A 14,200-nucleotide genomic window follows, 5' to 3' on the forward strand; every position below is an offset into this window, starting at 1 on the left:
GGTGTTTTATCTAAGATTACACCATCCATGTAGGCCAGGTACGGAATAGGATATGATCCTAATTTCGCTGGATAGATATCTACTTTTTCAAACACAATTTGTAAATCTGATAGGTATAAATTGAAAAAGCAGGTTACCAATATGCACCCAGTATTTTAACCCTTTGCCCACATGAATATTAACTGAAAGAACATCGCTCATTTAATCACACCTGCATGATAGTTTCTGAGTGTAGTACCATTGATTTATTTTGAATATTTGTATTTATTATTTGTATTTATTATTTGTATAGCGCCATATAACAAGCATCAGGGCACTAACATACATAAAGGACTCGCAAAGACCCAGGGACAAATATCTGCCTATTTATAATGCGCAGAGCACGCAGGAGACAATACTAGCTTAATGACCAAATCACCCAAAGAGGTGGGATTTCAATGCGCGTTTGAACGGTACCACTCTGCAGCTCAGGTAGTAAAGTATTCCAAAGCTTGAGAGCAGCATTGTAAACGGCACACTGTCCACATAAAGCTAGCTTACTTCTTGGCATAGTCAGCAGATTGGTGAAGTTAAACCTCAAGATTATCTGTGCTGGCAGCCAGGAGATTCTCTGATAAATAGCGTGGGCTATTACCCAAAAGGCGTTTTTTCGAAATGGTAAATTGTCGAAAATGTATCCGGGCTTCCACTGGCAAACAGTGTACTGAGCACCTGGCCTGCGAGACATGATCTCTTCTCCTTAGTTCTTCCACCACTCGCACTGCACTATACTGTATCACTTGAAATTTAGTGATGCTACCCTTGCTTATTGATATAACAGGCTTCCACAGTAGTAGATCTTAGCTCCAATGATTGCTCTTTCTTTGGTCACAGCTTTCCTTTGAGAGAAATTATCTGATTTGGCTCAACTGCCAAAAATGGTATGCCGAAATCGAGATTATGTTGTTAAAATGACTTTAAATAGACATTTCTGAATCTAAATAAACCCCTAGGGTAAAGCTTTCATACTCAGCACTTAATTGCTCAAGTCTGATGGTAGTGCCTTGTAACATTAACTCAGTCTTAGTATCATTGAGACCCAGCCCACTATGAGCCATCCAGTGTTGGATGAGGCAGTACACCTCATTGACAGCCTCAGAGACCTGCTTACAATGCCCTGAAATAGGGATCAGGCAGTGACTGTCATCTGCATAGTTGGCGTAGGTGATGCCTCTAGCATCCAATAGCTCGAACAATAGCTTTGTAAAGATGTTTTATAACGTGGGCGATAAGCAGGAAGCCTGTGGTACCCCACATGGCACTTTTACAGCATCAGCTGCCTCAGTCCCACTAAACACTCTGGATAACCGATCAGGCAGGAATGATTTAACCCACCTCTCAGCCAAAGACAGAAAAAAATTAGCAAAGCAAGACAGTCTGCACACCAGAATTGTGTGATCGACTAGGTCAAACACGAGAAATAAGTCCAGTAACATCAACAACACAATGCCACCTTAATCCATGGCCTGCAGGATGTTGGAGTTCAGGTCCAAGAGGGCAGTGTCCATTCCATGTACCTGCCTAAAGCCTGACTGGCGTTTGCCGCGATGTTATGACTGTAAAGGTGTTCCTGGACCTGGAGATGCGCAGCTCTATCCAGGGTTATTAGCAAGAAAGGTATATTGGCAATAGCTCTATAATTGCCTGCAACATCAGGATCTAGATTAGACTTTTTTTAGTAAAGGTGTAATCCAAGTTTAATGAGGTCTGGCACAAGTCCCTCAGAGAATGATTTGTTAATAAACTTCGTAGTGAGAGGAAGTAGCAGAGGAGCACATACTTTAACCAAGGTAGCTGGACAATCACCCTCTTTACAGGTGGTAGGTGAATGTTGGGCAATAATATCCAAGACTTCCATCATTGGCCTGAACAGCAAAGAATCTGGCTTTCCTTCAGCTACCATGCCAGGAGCTGAATCGGATACTAGTTCCTTTTCCAGGGTCCCAGCCTGAGTAGAATGAACTAAGTCCAGCTTAATATCTTTGATATTCCCTCAGATAGTTTGCACCTTTTTTATCAAAGCTTCCTGGATAGATGCACACCAAGATCTGTTTCTAGTCCGTTTCATTTTCAGGGGTATTGGATCTTCTAGTTCTTTTAGGATCTTAAAAAGTATCAGAATGAGCAATAGTAATGCGCAGATCATAATTCAATTTCTTAGCTTCTATAATGGCATGCTTATACTTTTTTGCAGGACTAGTATAGGCCTCCCTGTTTTCAAAGATTTTAGATTTGGCCCAGGCATTATGTGCCTTACCTTTAATCAGTTTTAGATCATGTAACTCCAACGCGTACCATGGTTTGTTGAGATTCTAAACTGATAAGGTGCAGGCTTTAAGTGGTGCCCCATGATCGGCCGCCCTGGACAAAATATTCCGACATGCCAGGGCCGGATCCTTTGGAGCCACTTAGGCATCTAAGTTATGTTGCAGAGGAGTAATGTTACATGGAGTCATTGCTTCCTCAGTGAGTGCCCAGGCATTCCTAGAAGTGATAGTAATCTTCTCTGGCTTCTTCTTCTTTGGAAAAAGCAAAAAATGAGTAAAACTGTGATCAGACCAAGGGCACGACAAAGTGAGCACTCCCTTCAACCTGGTATTGCAACTAGCTAGCCAATCAAGAGTGTTTTCTTTTATAATGGATGACGTCGCTTTTCCCTAGAGGGGAGCCCCTTTCCATGAGGCTAAGAATGTGAGGCCACTAACCGATAGTCCGCCTAGGGGTGGTAATATGCAGGAGGATGTCATGGGGAGGGACCTCCCTCCTGGGGCAAGGTCATGCATCTGGGATTTTTTTATTAGCATTTTTAGCATTGTATTAGCATTAACTTATTAGCATGTTATTAGGATTTTTTTATTTTTACTATTTTTCTCCTTTCTGTCCTTCACCCCAAACATCTCGCCTCACTGCAATTTGCCACTGAATGGATCTCTGCGGCCGCAGGCTGAACTCTTAAAATATGGAAGACGGGTGGACACCAGGGGGCGCAGCGAAGCTGTAAGCTCTGCGTAGGCCTCCAACTCTGAGGTCCAGAAAAGTGGATTGAGCCCCCACTTGCACCCCCCAGTGGAGAAAACGGGACAGCTCGGTGTAGGAATCCACCCAGCACCGACTGTCCCAAGATTGAGGAGAATCGGTCTTGTACAAGCGGAGAACGGGCCCAATGAATATCGCTGAGAAAACAAAAGCGGAATCCCACCCGCTTCTGTGCAGTGAAGGAGGAGGAGCGGGCGCCCCTCCGAGCCTGCAGCGCCCAGACGAAGAAGTGAAGGGGCTTGCCGGAAGCTTTGGTCCCCGGCCCCATATTGGCAAAGGATCAAGGTGGCTGTGCCCCCCCCCCTACTTGAAGAGACGGAGGAACAGCACAGACTGGTCCACACTCCGTGGACCAAGAGGCGAGTTGGAGCCGCTTTGCCGAGTCAATACACAGCACCTCGCATCTGGAGAGGGGGCAGCGCGGACATCACTGGCATCGAGACTCGTCACCCCCCGGCCTGAACCAGAGGTGAGCTGTACTTGACAGGGGGCTGGGGAAGGAGATACGCCCCCCCCCACCTGCAGAGGCACTCTGATTCTAGCGGGCGAATGCCTGCCAGGGCTATGGCTATTACGCGCCTGCATGTTACGTGCTTGTGCAGGCAGATGCATGCAGTGCTGAGACCCGTGGGCAGACCGCATAGGACAGCCTAAAGACCTTGTCCACGTCTGGGGCCATAAGGGTCCAACATTGACCCCACCATCGATGCTCCGGAGCCTACTCTTCTCGCGAGGAGTGCTTTCAGAGAGTGGTGTAATGACGGTTTATTGGTGACACCCCCCCCAGTCAGCCCCCAAACCCCAGGAGGGGCAAGGGCTGCTTACCATGAGATCCTCACTACCACAGACACGCCTCCTACAATAAATGAACGGTGGTGTGCCTACTGACCATCTGGACAACATAGCAGCCCTGGTCAGTGAGAGGGTTGGGCCCACAGTCTTGGGGCGTGTGCCCTCGGCTGAGACTTTGACCAAGGGGAACATAGAAGCAATTAATATTGCACCCCAGGAAGAGAGGAGCAGCTCTTGAACTCTCAACAGTTCCCCTGGAAGGGAAAAGCCCCAGGGAGAAGCAGCAGCCAGGAACCGGCTGAGCATAGAGGAGTGATAAGCGGCCAGAAAGGGTGGGTATCTGATTACCCCCCACCGTGCCCCCCTGTGGGGAGGACCCCGACACAAGGGCGAGTATCCACTACAGGGCCAGAAGCGACAAGATGGAAGTTCAGAAGAATAAAGAGTTCAGAGGACAGGAATTGCTCGGAGGAGAGGCACTCCGCCAGCCCGCTGGCTTGGCGACATTAGTGTGTTGTGGGCCCCCGACATAGGGGCATGTGCCCACCACAGGGACAGTGGAACGAACCCCGAGAACGAGAAGAAGCCAGACTGCAGGTTGACTTGCCGCACTGAGGGCGTTGGAACTGTTCGAAGAGGTGAAGGAGCTACAAAGAGAGAGCAAGGGGAGACGCACATGTGCTGGAATTGAAGTGCATGGAAATAAGGCAGAAACTGGCACATACAGGTATATCCCACTTCGCGCCAAGCTCTGGACCCCTCATAAACCCAACATGGCAACCAAGGGAGACGTGGAAGCCTTGCTGGAAGAAATCAAGAACATGAGGGCGGACATTGTCGGAAAGATCGACAGAATCACACAGAGGATCGACAAGATGGACGAGAGACTCGAAGGAGTTGAAAACAATCAGACCTCGTTGAACACTCTCGAGATGCAGATGGATCAGAGAATAACCGAAATGGAGACCCGGGAAGAGGAATTCCGCCTAAAGATGGACGATTGGAAAATCGCGAATGGTGGAACAACATAAGACTTTTTGCCATCCCGGATAGAGAAGGAGAGTCTGAACAGGACCTGAAAAGGACGCTCCATGAAGCTCTTATTTGAAGATGACTCAGTTGATGAACCAAAGATTGAAAAGATACATAGAGCAGGGGGAGCTTCCGGAGGCCCCAAGACCATCCTAGTCCGGTTCCACAACTACAGCGACAAGGCCATAATCTTGGCGAAAGCAAAACGCAGTGGTCCAGTCACCCTTGACGCAGCGAGAGTGACGATCTTCCAAGACCTGTCATCACTGACTCTGGCCCTGAGATGGATGTGCATGCCCCTCACAAAGTGGTTAAAGGATCAAAGAGTCTGCTATAGATGGGGCTACCCATTTTCTCTTACATTTGAATTGGAAGGAAATAAGGAGAGGCTGAGAATGGAGAGGGACATAAAAAACGGTATGGCTGAGCTTTTGGGCAACCAGGAGAATAGGCAGCACCAAGGCGGAAGGCGAGACGACAACAGACAGTGGCATATCCAAGGGCCGAGACGGAGACGCATACCTGGCTCCAGGAAATACAGGAGGATGAATGCCTCCCCAGGGACGGATGCTTGAAAGACCTTAGGAGCATCGGCGCACCGACCTATGGGAGTGTGGTACCCTTTACAAAGCAGGAAGTTGATGGTGCAGGATCACGTGTTAGTTCCAGGGTGTTAAACCTGCGGAGAGACCATCTTGAGAGTGCCCCAGAAGTACTAGGATCAGGTTGGGCCCTGGGGCACTCTGGGGAGAGCCAATGGACCTGAGGAAATGTGGCTGCACAAATGCCATGTTAAGGGTTGACGCCCGGACCTCAAGTGGTTACGGGAACGTTGGGCTAAAACGGTTCTGGCGAATCCACATACTCGGGAATGGGTGCCGGTGGACATCCTGGACATTAGCGGTCCTGTGACGTATCAGCTAATGGGGCGTGTTCAGTGTGAGAATTGTTGTGGATTTGTGGGGGTAGAACACTGGGGCTAAGAAAGGCTGGAGTGGGGATTCTCATCAGGAGAGGATTGAATCTGGAGGTGACCAAGGTGTGGGCAAATGTCGAAGGTAGAGCTCTCATGATTGTGGGCCCCGCGCAGAAAGTGACCTTCACACTAGCAACAGTGTACTCCCCTAATACGGGTCAATTCCGATTTCTGCAGAGAATACTCCCGAAAATAATGTTGCAGGCCTCTTGGCATGTAAGCCTTGGGGGAGATTTTAACCTCTGGGCAGACATTTAACTAGATAGGCAAGTGGGTAACCCCGAAACACGAGACCTGTTAGAGGGGGGTCGGGCTGGGGTCATGGAAAGGCTAGAGGTCTATGGGCTACGGGATGCATGTCAGGGATTCCACCCGAATGAGAAAGGGTACACCTTTTACTCGACATCCCATGGTACCTTCAGCATGATCGACTATTTGTATGTCACGGGCAGCCTGTGGGAGGTGGCGATGGGCTCAGAGATTGCGCCGATCACATGGTCCGATCATGACATGGTCACAGTTCATTTGAACTGGGCAGGCCTCCCACACAAGGGATCAAAGTGGAAATGTAATGAGTCATTGTGGAAAGACCCCGTCTTTCAAACTGAGATGGAGGGGAAAATAAGGGAATATTTTAAATTGAATCATACGGGAGAGATACCAAGGAGGACGGTGTGGGAAGCAGGAAAGGCAACATGGCGGGGGATCCTGATCAGGGAAGGGGTCAGTAAAAAGAGGGAGAGCGCTCTAATAGAAGGCAGGCTGAGGAAGGTGATAGCCCATCTGGATAGAGTGGCACAGGAACGCCACAGAAGGGAGGGAGAACAAGGTCCAGGAAGCCAAACGGAAGAGAGAGGAGCTCCGAATTCTAGAGGAAGGTCAGATAGTTTGGAAACTACAGCTTGGCAAACAGATGTTTTACGAGAAGGGAGACAAGGCGGACGCCCTGTTGTCCGCCAGACTACGGTGACAACATGCTGAGAGATCGGTGGCGAGGGGAAGGAAGGTACCCAGAACTCAGGGACAGGGGGAATCCCAGAAGCGTTCGCAACATTATATGAGACCCTATATAAATCTGGGACTGGCCACATGCAGTCGAGAATAGATGAATACATGGAGAATGTAGAGATGCCGAAACTCTCCTGTGAAGAGGCCGACAAACTGAATGCCCCAATCACTGCAGAAGAGATTAAGAAGGCAGTGAAGAGGCATGTTTCTAAAAGTCTTTTCTCTCTTCTCTCCTCCCCTTGATTGTGGAGCTGTTCAATGATATTCTCGAGACAGGTGTAGCCCCTGACTCTTTCTCGTGGGCGCTCATCACGGTGATCCCCAAGGAGGGCAGGAAGCCCAAAAAGTGTGGATCCTACTGCCCCATATCGCTACTAAACATCGATGCCAAGATATACACAAGGGTACTCACAGCAAGACTTGAAATATACATGCCTCTTTTGATACACTCTCATCAGGTTGGATTTATAATGGGGAAACAGGGTACAGACACAATGCGGAAGACATTGCACCTAATCCACGAGTCATGAAACATGGAAGGGGACCCGGTCCTCCTCTCCGTGGACGCGGAGAAGGCGTTCGATAGGGTGGAATGGGGTTTCCTGGAGATGGTCCTGGGCAAAGTGAGACTGGGCGCTAGGTTTAGAAGGGGAGTAAAGGCAGTGTATATGTCCCCCAAACCGTTGATAGCGGTTAATGGGGATTATTCCTGATTGTTCTAACTAGGTAGAGGAATGCAACAAGGTTGCCCCCTCTTGGCGATATTGTTTGCCCTCTCTCTTGAGCACCTGGCCCAGAGACTTAGAGGAGACCAACGGGTAAAGAGACTTAGGGTGGGCGGAAGAGAATACAATGTGGCTCTATATGCAGACGGCCTGCTGTTACATGTACAGAACCCACTGACATCCATACCTAGGGCAATCCACATTTTTGAACAGTACGGGGAGTTGTTTGACTTCAAGATCAATAGGGCCAAGTCCATTTTATTTTCACTGCGGAAACCCGACCAGGGTGCGATTTGTAGATTTGCCCCACTGGGTCTAATGATTGGAGGCGACACCCTTCGCTATCTGGGAACAAATCTTATGAGGGACCTAGACACTCTATATGATGCCAACTTTCCTCCTCTTCTCTTGAGCTTCTGGGCCGATCTAGGAAAATGGCAAAAACTCACTATATCCTGGCTTGGGAGACTTAACGCTGTGAAGATGGTGTGTCTGCCTAAATTCTTGTACCCATTCCAAATGCTACCGATTCATCTTATGAAACCCTTCTTTGGTGAGGTAAAAAAAAAGTATTGTACGAGGTCCTAACATTGCCTAAAGAAAAGGGTGGTGTGGGCCTGCCGGATCTACAGAAGTATTATGAGGCGGTGCAGTTAAGAGTTTTTGTCCCCCAATTGAGAGTGCAAAAAGGACTTCAATGGACTTAGACAACATCAGTCTGACCGGGGTCCCCAGCCATGGTTGCAGAATGGCTGTGGGACCCGAGAAGCAAGCTCATACGTAGAATTAGGGACCACCCGATATTGGGCACCATATGGGAGATCTGGAGGGGAGGGGTTCACATGCAGGGGAGCACTTCATGGCCATCTCCCCTGAGTCATATCTGGGCCCCAGGGGTCCGAGAAGACATCCCTAATCACGAGAGATTTCAATCTTGGTTTGAAGCAGGTCTGAAGAGAGTGAGTCAACTCTGGAGGGAGGGCAGTTTTGTTACAATCATAGAATAAGAGGAGGCATTGGGCACAGGCCCCCTACCAATCTTTCCCTTCCTTCAGCTTAAAGGAATCTTTGAGGCACAAATGGAAAGAGAAAATCCAGAGAGACCTTACCCCCTTCGAAGAACTCCTAGATAAAAGGAGAGACTCTAAGGGCCTAATCTCTGCCATGTACAGAGCTTTGATAGATGCTTAGAAGCAGTCACCTGTAAATCTGAGGCTCAGATGGGAAAGGGATCTCGGGTCATAAATAGATCCCGACCTGTGGGGGAAAATATGTAAAGGAGCCTCTTAAATATCGATAGCAAGCCAGTACAAGATGCATGCCATTGAGCTCCTACACAGATGGCAATATGACCTGCATAGATTATCAAAGATGTTCCAGTCAACGAGTCCCCTGTGCTTGTGCCAATGTGAGGAGAGTGCGGATTACTGGCATATATGGTGGGGATGCCCTCGTGTTAAGGTGTTTTGGGATTAAGTTTTTGGATGGATCAGGGAACTGGACAGGATCCAACGTACTAATGGACCTTTCTTCATAGTATTTGGGTTTGAGGAGTTGGAGCGGGAGCTCAGGAGAATGACAGGGGTGGCAGCGCCGCTCTTACTGGCAGCACAGGCTTGCCTTGTGATGCAATGGAAAGGGGTTAAGGTACCAGGAAAGAAAGAATAGATGAATGTTGCCAAAAATATTTGTACAATGGAAAAGATAACTGCAGCTCTCTATGGGAAATCTGCTCCGAATTAACTGCTATGGGGTGAATTCATGAATAATTTTATGACCAACACCTTGGAGATTGTATTGTATAAAGAACACGGACCCAGACGTCCACAGAAGGTTCACTTAAATTTCAGAAGAGTCTCACCCGAGTAAGCGCATAATACATATGAGATTGTGCCTCAATCAGGCGGCCAAAACCACCGACTGATAACAAATGAACAAACTGTTCACACACCACAGCCAGGAGATCAACGGATAGCGATAATCACGGGAGAAGACTCCGTTCCACATGGGGGAGTGGTGTTGTAATGTAGGTGATGAGGTGTTGTTCGGGAATGGGAGGGGAGTGAAAAGTTGATGTTCATAATATACTCCAAACAATGTTTTTATGATGTGTGAAATGTCTTTGAAAACCTTAATAAAACAAAATAAAAAATAAATAAAAATGGAAGTCATCTTTCTCCCAGCTTCCAATGTCATCGCTCCTTTCGGCTCTCCTACGTCCTTCATGTCTGTCCTTTATTCTCCCTCACACAAGACTCACAATCTTGGGTTACTCTTTGATAGTGACCTATCACTGCAACAGTTCATCACTACCACTGCCTCTGTTGCTCATATTAACCTCCTCAACATTCAAAATATGTGTCCTTTTCTTACTAACAAATCTAGAAAAACTCTAATCTCAACCTTTGTGCTCAGCAAACTGGACTACTGCTGAAGCCTATTCCTTGGCCTTCCTCTCTACTCTTTCCTCCCTCTAGACAAAGTCCTCAACTTTGCTAACCACACTCGCTACAGCCCACCCAGATCCTCCCCCCACCTCTACCTGAGAACAACATGCTGGTTGGCTCTGCATGCACAACTAGCTATCAATGTTCTTGCTCCTCCTCAGTACTTGTCTCATTGCATCTTGGTTTACTCCCCATCTTGATCCCTGCGATCCTCCTCTACACTCAGCCCCACAGTCCCATATCCTCCCTGTGCCTCCTCCGGTTTCTGTTCTTTCTCCCTGCTCGCCCTACTCTACTGGAACTCGGTGCCTATTACAATCAAAGCCAGACCAACTGTGGATCTCTTCAAAGCTCGGCTTAACCTTCACTTACTTGCTAAAGAGGGAGCTCCCCCATCCACCCCACTTGACCCCACACTTCCTCCAATAACGCTTAATAAATAATGTGATTTTGTATATTTAATTAGTAGTCCTGTTAAGTTTGAAGAACTTCCCCCCCTTAGGTCAATGTTATCTTTGTAAGTCACCTGTTTTCTTATATACATTTTGTTTCTGTTTGTTTTGTTTTGTATCTGGTAATTATAATTGTTTTTTAAAAACAATGTAATTGTTTTTTATAACACACTTAATACCAAAGAGGTTTCTAAGCGCAGACGTGGAATTTGAACCTGTGTTTCTCTGTGTCATCTTGCTTTCAAGACGAGCGTGTTGCCACTGAGCTATACTACCATTGTATATTTCCTAGTTCTTTGCAATCTCATGTGTTATCGTTAGTCATTTCTGATCGAAACTGACATCCTTGTTCTTCAAATCAATACAAATACAGCCTATAAGGGACCTGCTCCTAAAACATAAACATTGGACCACTCATAATAATCTCTGTTAAAACGCATCCAAAATAGAAATAATTATTGGGGATTCTGGTACCAAACACCTTACCATTCAAATGGTCCACCCTGATAGGGCAAACTTTGACTCCCTTGACCAAGCAAAATACCTTGGAATTCTACTTGTAGTTACTTATTCTGAGGAAACTAACGCTCTATCTGGATATGAAACAGAAAATTAAAATAATCTGGGCACTGGTCCAGTCTCACTTGGAATACTGCAGTAGTCTTTACCTTAGTCTAAACAAAATCCAAATACAACCACAGCAACTCATCCAACACAACGTGGTAGGATCGGTGATGGGTTTCAAAACTTGGGCTCACAACTTAGTGGGCCTGAAAACCCTCAACTGGTTCCCAGTGGAGAAACGCATCATCCATACAGTACTCTGCTCCATCTTCATATCCTTATTGAAAATGAACCAAGTTTCTTGATTAACTACATGAGCAATGACATGTCAAGGTGATCAATGAGGTCATCCCTATCCAACAGCCTAGCAATCACCCCTAGGTTCAAACGAGTGAGGCATGGAGGAAGAGCATTAGCTGCATAAACAGCTAGACACTGGTACAACCTTCCACTAACTCTGAAAAATAAACCAAAATTGCTTAAGATTCAAGAGAAACCTAAATACACGGCTCGTGAAACATACTGTGTGATCACAGTTGTTTACTCTATCTGCCCCATGATATTACGGAAATATCCTGTCCTGCAGGCCTCCAAATTGCCTCCCTTGCTAGCACTTGATTTCTAAACCAGTCCTTGTTTCCTTTTAACACCTCTTATATATTTGCACTTGTCCTACGCTGACGGTTAATCCCTGAATCTGCTTCCCTCGGCCCTGTGACAGGTTACCTGGTGTAGCCCTGGTAGCTTTATTTGAACAACTCTACATGTTCAACTTCTCTTCCTGTTATTAATGCACCAGGACCTACGATACGTTTTTATGACCTTCTTCATTCTGTATTTATTTTTCCCATGGCATTTAACTATTATTCGCAATCTCACTGCATCTATGGCCACCCAGATCTTGTGACTTAGTTTCTCCTTAAATATATTAGAAAGGTATTTCTGGAATGCTGCTGATGGCGGTATTCCAGAAATACTGCTACTGGTGCCACTGTCCCAATGGTAAAAGTGTGATTGCTAGGAGTTTGGGAAATACTTTGAGGTGCTAAGTTGTTGCGAAGTACCACTGGCAATATTTCTGCCCAAAAATCTGTCCAGACTGTAATGAGTCACTTATCATGAGTCATTTTCAAAAGACTGAGGGAAATCTGTGAGTTGCATGGTGAGATGCTCCCCCCTAATTTTGATAATACAGCCCCCAAAAGAAACAACTTTGAACAGCCCCAAATAGAAAGGCACACAGCTATTGAAAAGGAGTGAAACCCGAAATATTCAAAAACAATTATTAAAAATAAATATTGCACACACATCATACAACAAAAAAGCAACATTATTCAGAAAGAAGAAATTGATTAGAAAAAACTGAAAAGTAATTTTCTAAAAAGAAATGATTACATTATCACATGTAAGCTAAATATATATCACTGCATTGTTGCAGGTAATTTACTGCATGTTTTTCTCAATGGTGGTAGAACCCTCTAAGGATAAGGATAAACTTTAAGTTTTGGAATGTCTAGCTTTTCTGTCAGCTACTATAAATTGGATACCAAATGTTCTGAAGCAAGAAGATGAAACCTGAAGGTACAATATCATGTCTCAGCACTACCAAAACAAATCTTACATTATATGTGCATATATTTAATGATTTAAAGAATAAGCCAGTGATATAACCGAAACATTTATTAAATGAAATTTGAAAATGTAAAGAAGGCAACTGCCATTACCTCAGATATTTTTGTTGGAATACTGTAAATTTTCGCAATCTGGTAGCAAAGGTTGCGTAACATGAGACGGACATTCCTACTTTCGCCAGTGACGCCAACAAATCGCAGCACCACCCTCATATCCCTGTGTAAGGATGAGAATAGGCAAACATGAAGGTGTGGTCGGCAGTACACAAACAAACAATAACTAACCTTTTTATTTGGCTAGTGGAAGTGCAACTTTGGTTGTTTTGTAGTGAATTGGACAGTGTTAGTTGTCATTATGCATCATAAAGGTACTGATTTGATCAGCCTCGGAAAAAAGGCAACCGGAGACAGCCTTGTGGGGGTACAAACCTGTCTCCTTCAGAAGAAACACAAAGTCATTTTACAAGCTTCGGTATCCATTTAACCAATCAGGATGAAGGATTCAGTATTTGCATCACCCAAAGAAGTAATATTTGTCCAAAGCTAAAGAGTAAAGTACTGAGGTAAAATTGGAAAGAGCTGCACTTACAATAGCTAGAAGCGGTATCCAATGGTTTTATTGCAGAATGTCCACTGCACACATTTTTCAGTAAGAATATTCATTGCTATGAAACACACCGAACATATAAGACATTGGACACTTGAGACACTGGAAACAGAACTATACAGATTTACTTCAAGAAAGTTCTGCTTTATTTTATGGCCGTCTATGAAGAGATGCTTTTGAGAAAGGAAGATAATAAGATCTTTGGTCACGATTCCTGGTAATATAGCCCTTCACTGAGCAGAACTGCCGAACAATAGCTACAGCCATAATTGGCTCCTGTCTTGATTACTGAAACGCCCTCCTGGCTGGCACCTCCACAAAAAATATTGATAAGCTCCAAATTGTCCAAAATAATGCGCTACGGGCTGCCATTGGCATCCCCAGACGACAACACATATCTGCTGCCAGGAAACAAGTCCACTGGCTCTCCATTAAAGAACTGGTCATCTTCAAAACTCTGGCCCTCACACATACATGCATCCACAACACATCCCCCAATACCTAACACACTAAACTACATGCAAACAGACCTACCATACACCAACCGAATCACTGTGCCTAAGATTCTGAGAGCACGGGCAGGAGGCTCCAGCTTCCCCTTCATTGCTGCTACCCAATGGAACTCCCTGCCACGCCACCTCAGTGGTATAGCATCCCACTTAGCCTTCCACAAGGCAATAAAAACAATGCTATTCGTCTAAACCAGACACTCCTACCCATCAGAGCACCATCCACCGTGCTCCAATGCGATGATTGAACCTGTGTTTTGTAACTAAATTACCTGTAACCACGGTACGCTGTACCCATTCGTCTCAACTGTGCCACACTGATTGTAACCTGTAAACAAAGTATGTACCTGTAACTAAGACACCTTCATGTAATAGCACCTCG

General features: G+C 45.9%; 1 protein-coding gene across 1 annotated transcript in view; it reads right to left on the minus strand.

Annotated features, from left to right (window-relative positions):
* The window catches only part of LOC138516394 (uncharacterized), a 746,393-nt gene that overhangs the window by 357,422 nt on the left and 374,771 nt on the right, over nt 1-14,200 (minus strand). The window contains exon 15 of the mRNA XM_069631475.1: nt 12,796-12,919. Within this exon, the coding sequence (XP_069487576.1) occupies nt 12,796-12,919 (124 nt within the window). The remainder of the gene's footprint in view (nt 1-12,795; nt 12,920-14,200) is intronic.

This window comes from Ambystoma mexicanum, chromosome 6q, assembly GCF_040938575.1.
Source record: "Ambystoma mexicanum isolate Mex_15411 chromosome 6q, UKY_AmexF1_1, whole genome shotgun sequence".
NCBI lineage: Eukaryota > Metazoa > Chordata > Amphibia > Caudata > Ambystomatidae > Ambystoma > Ambystoma mexicanum.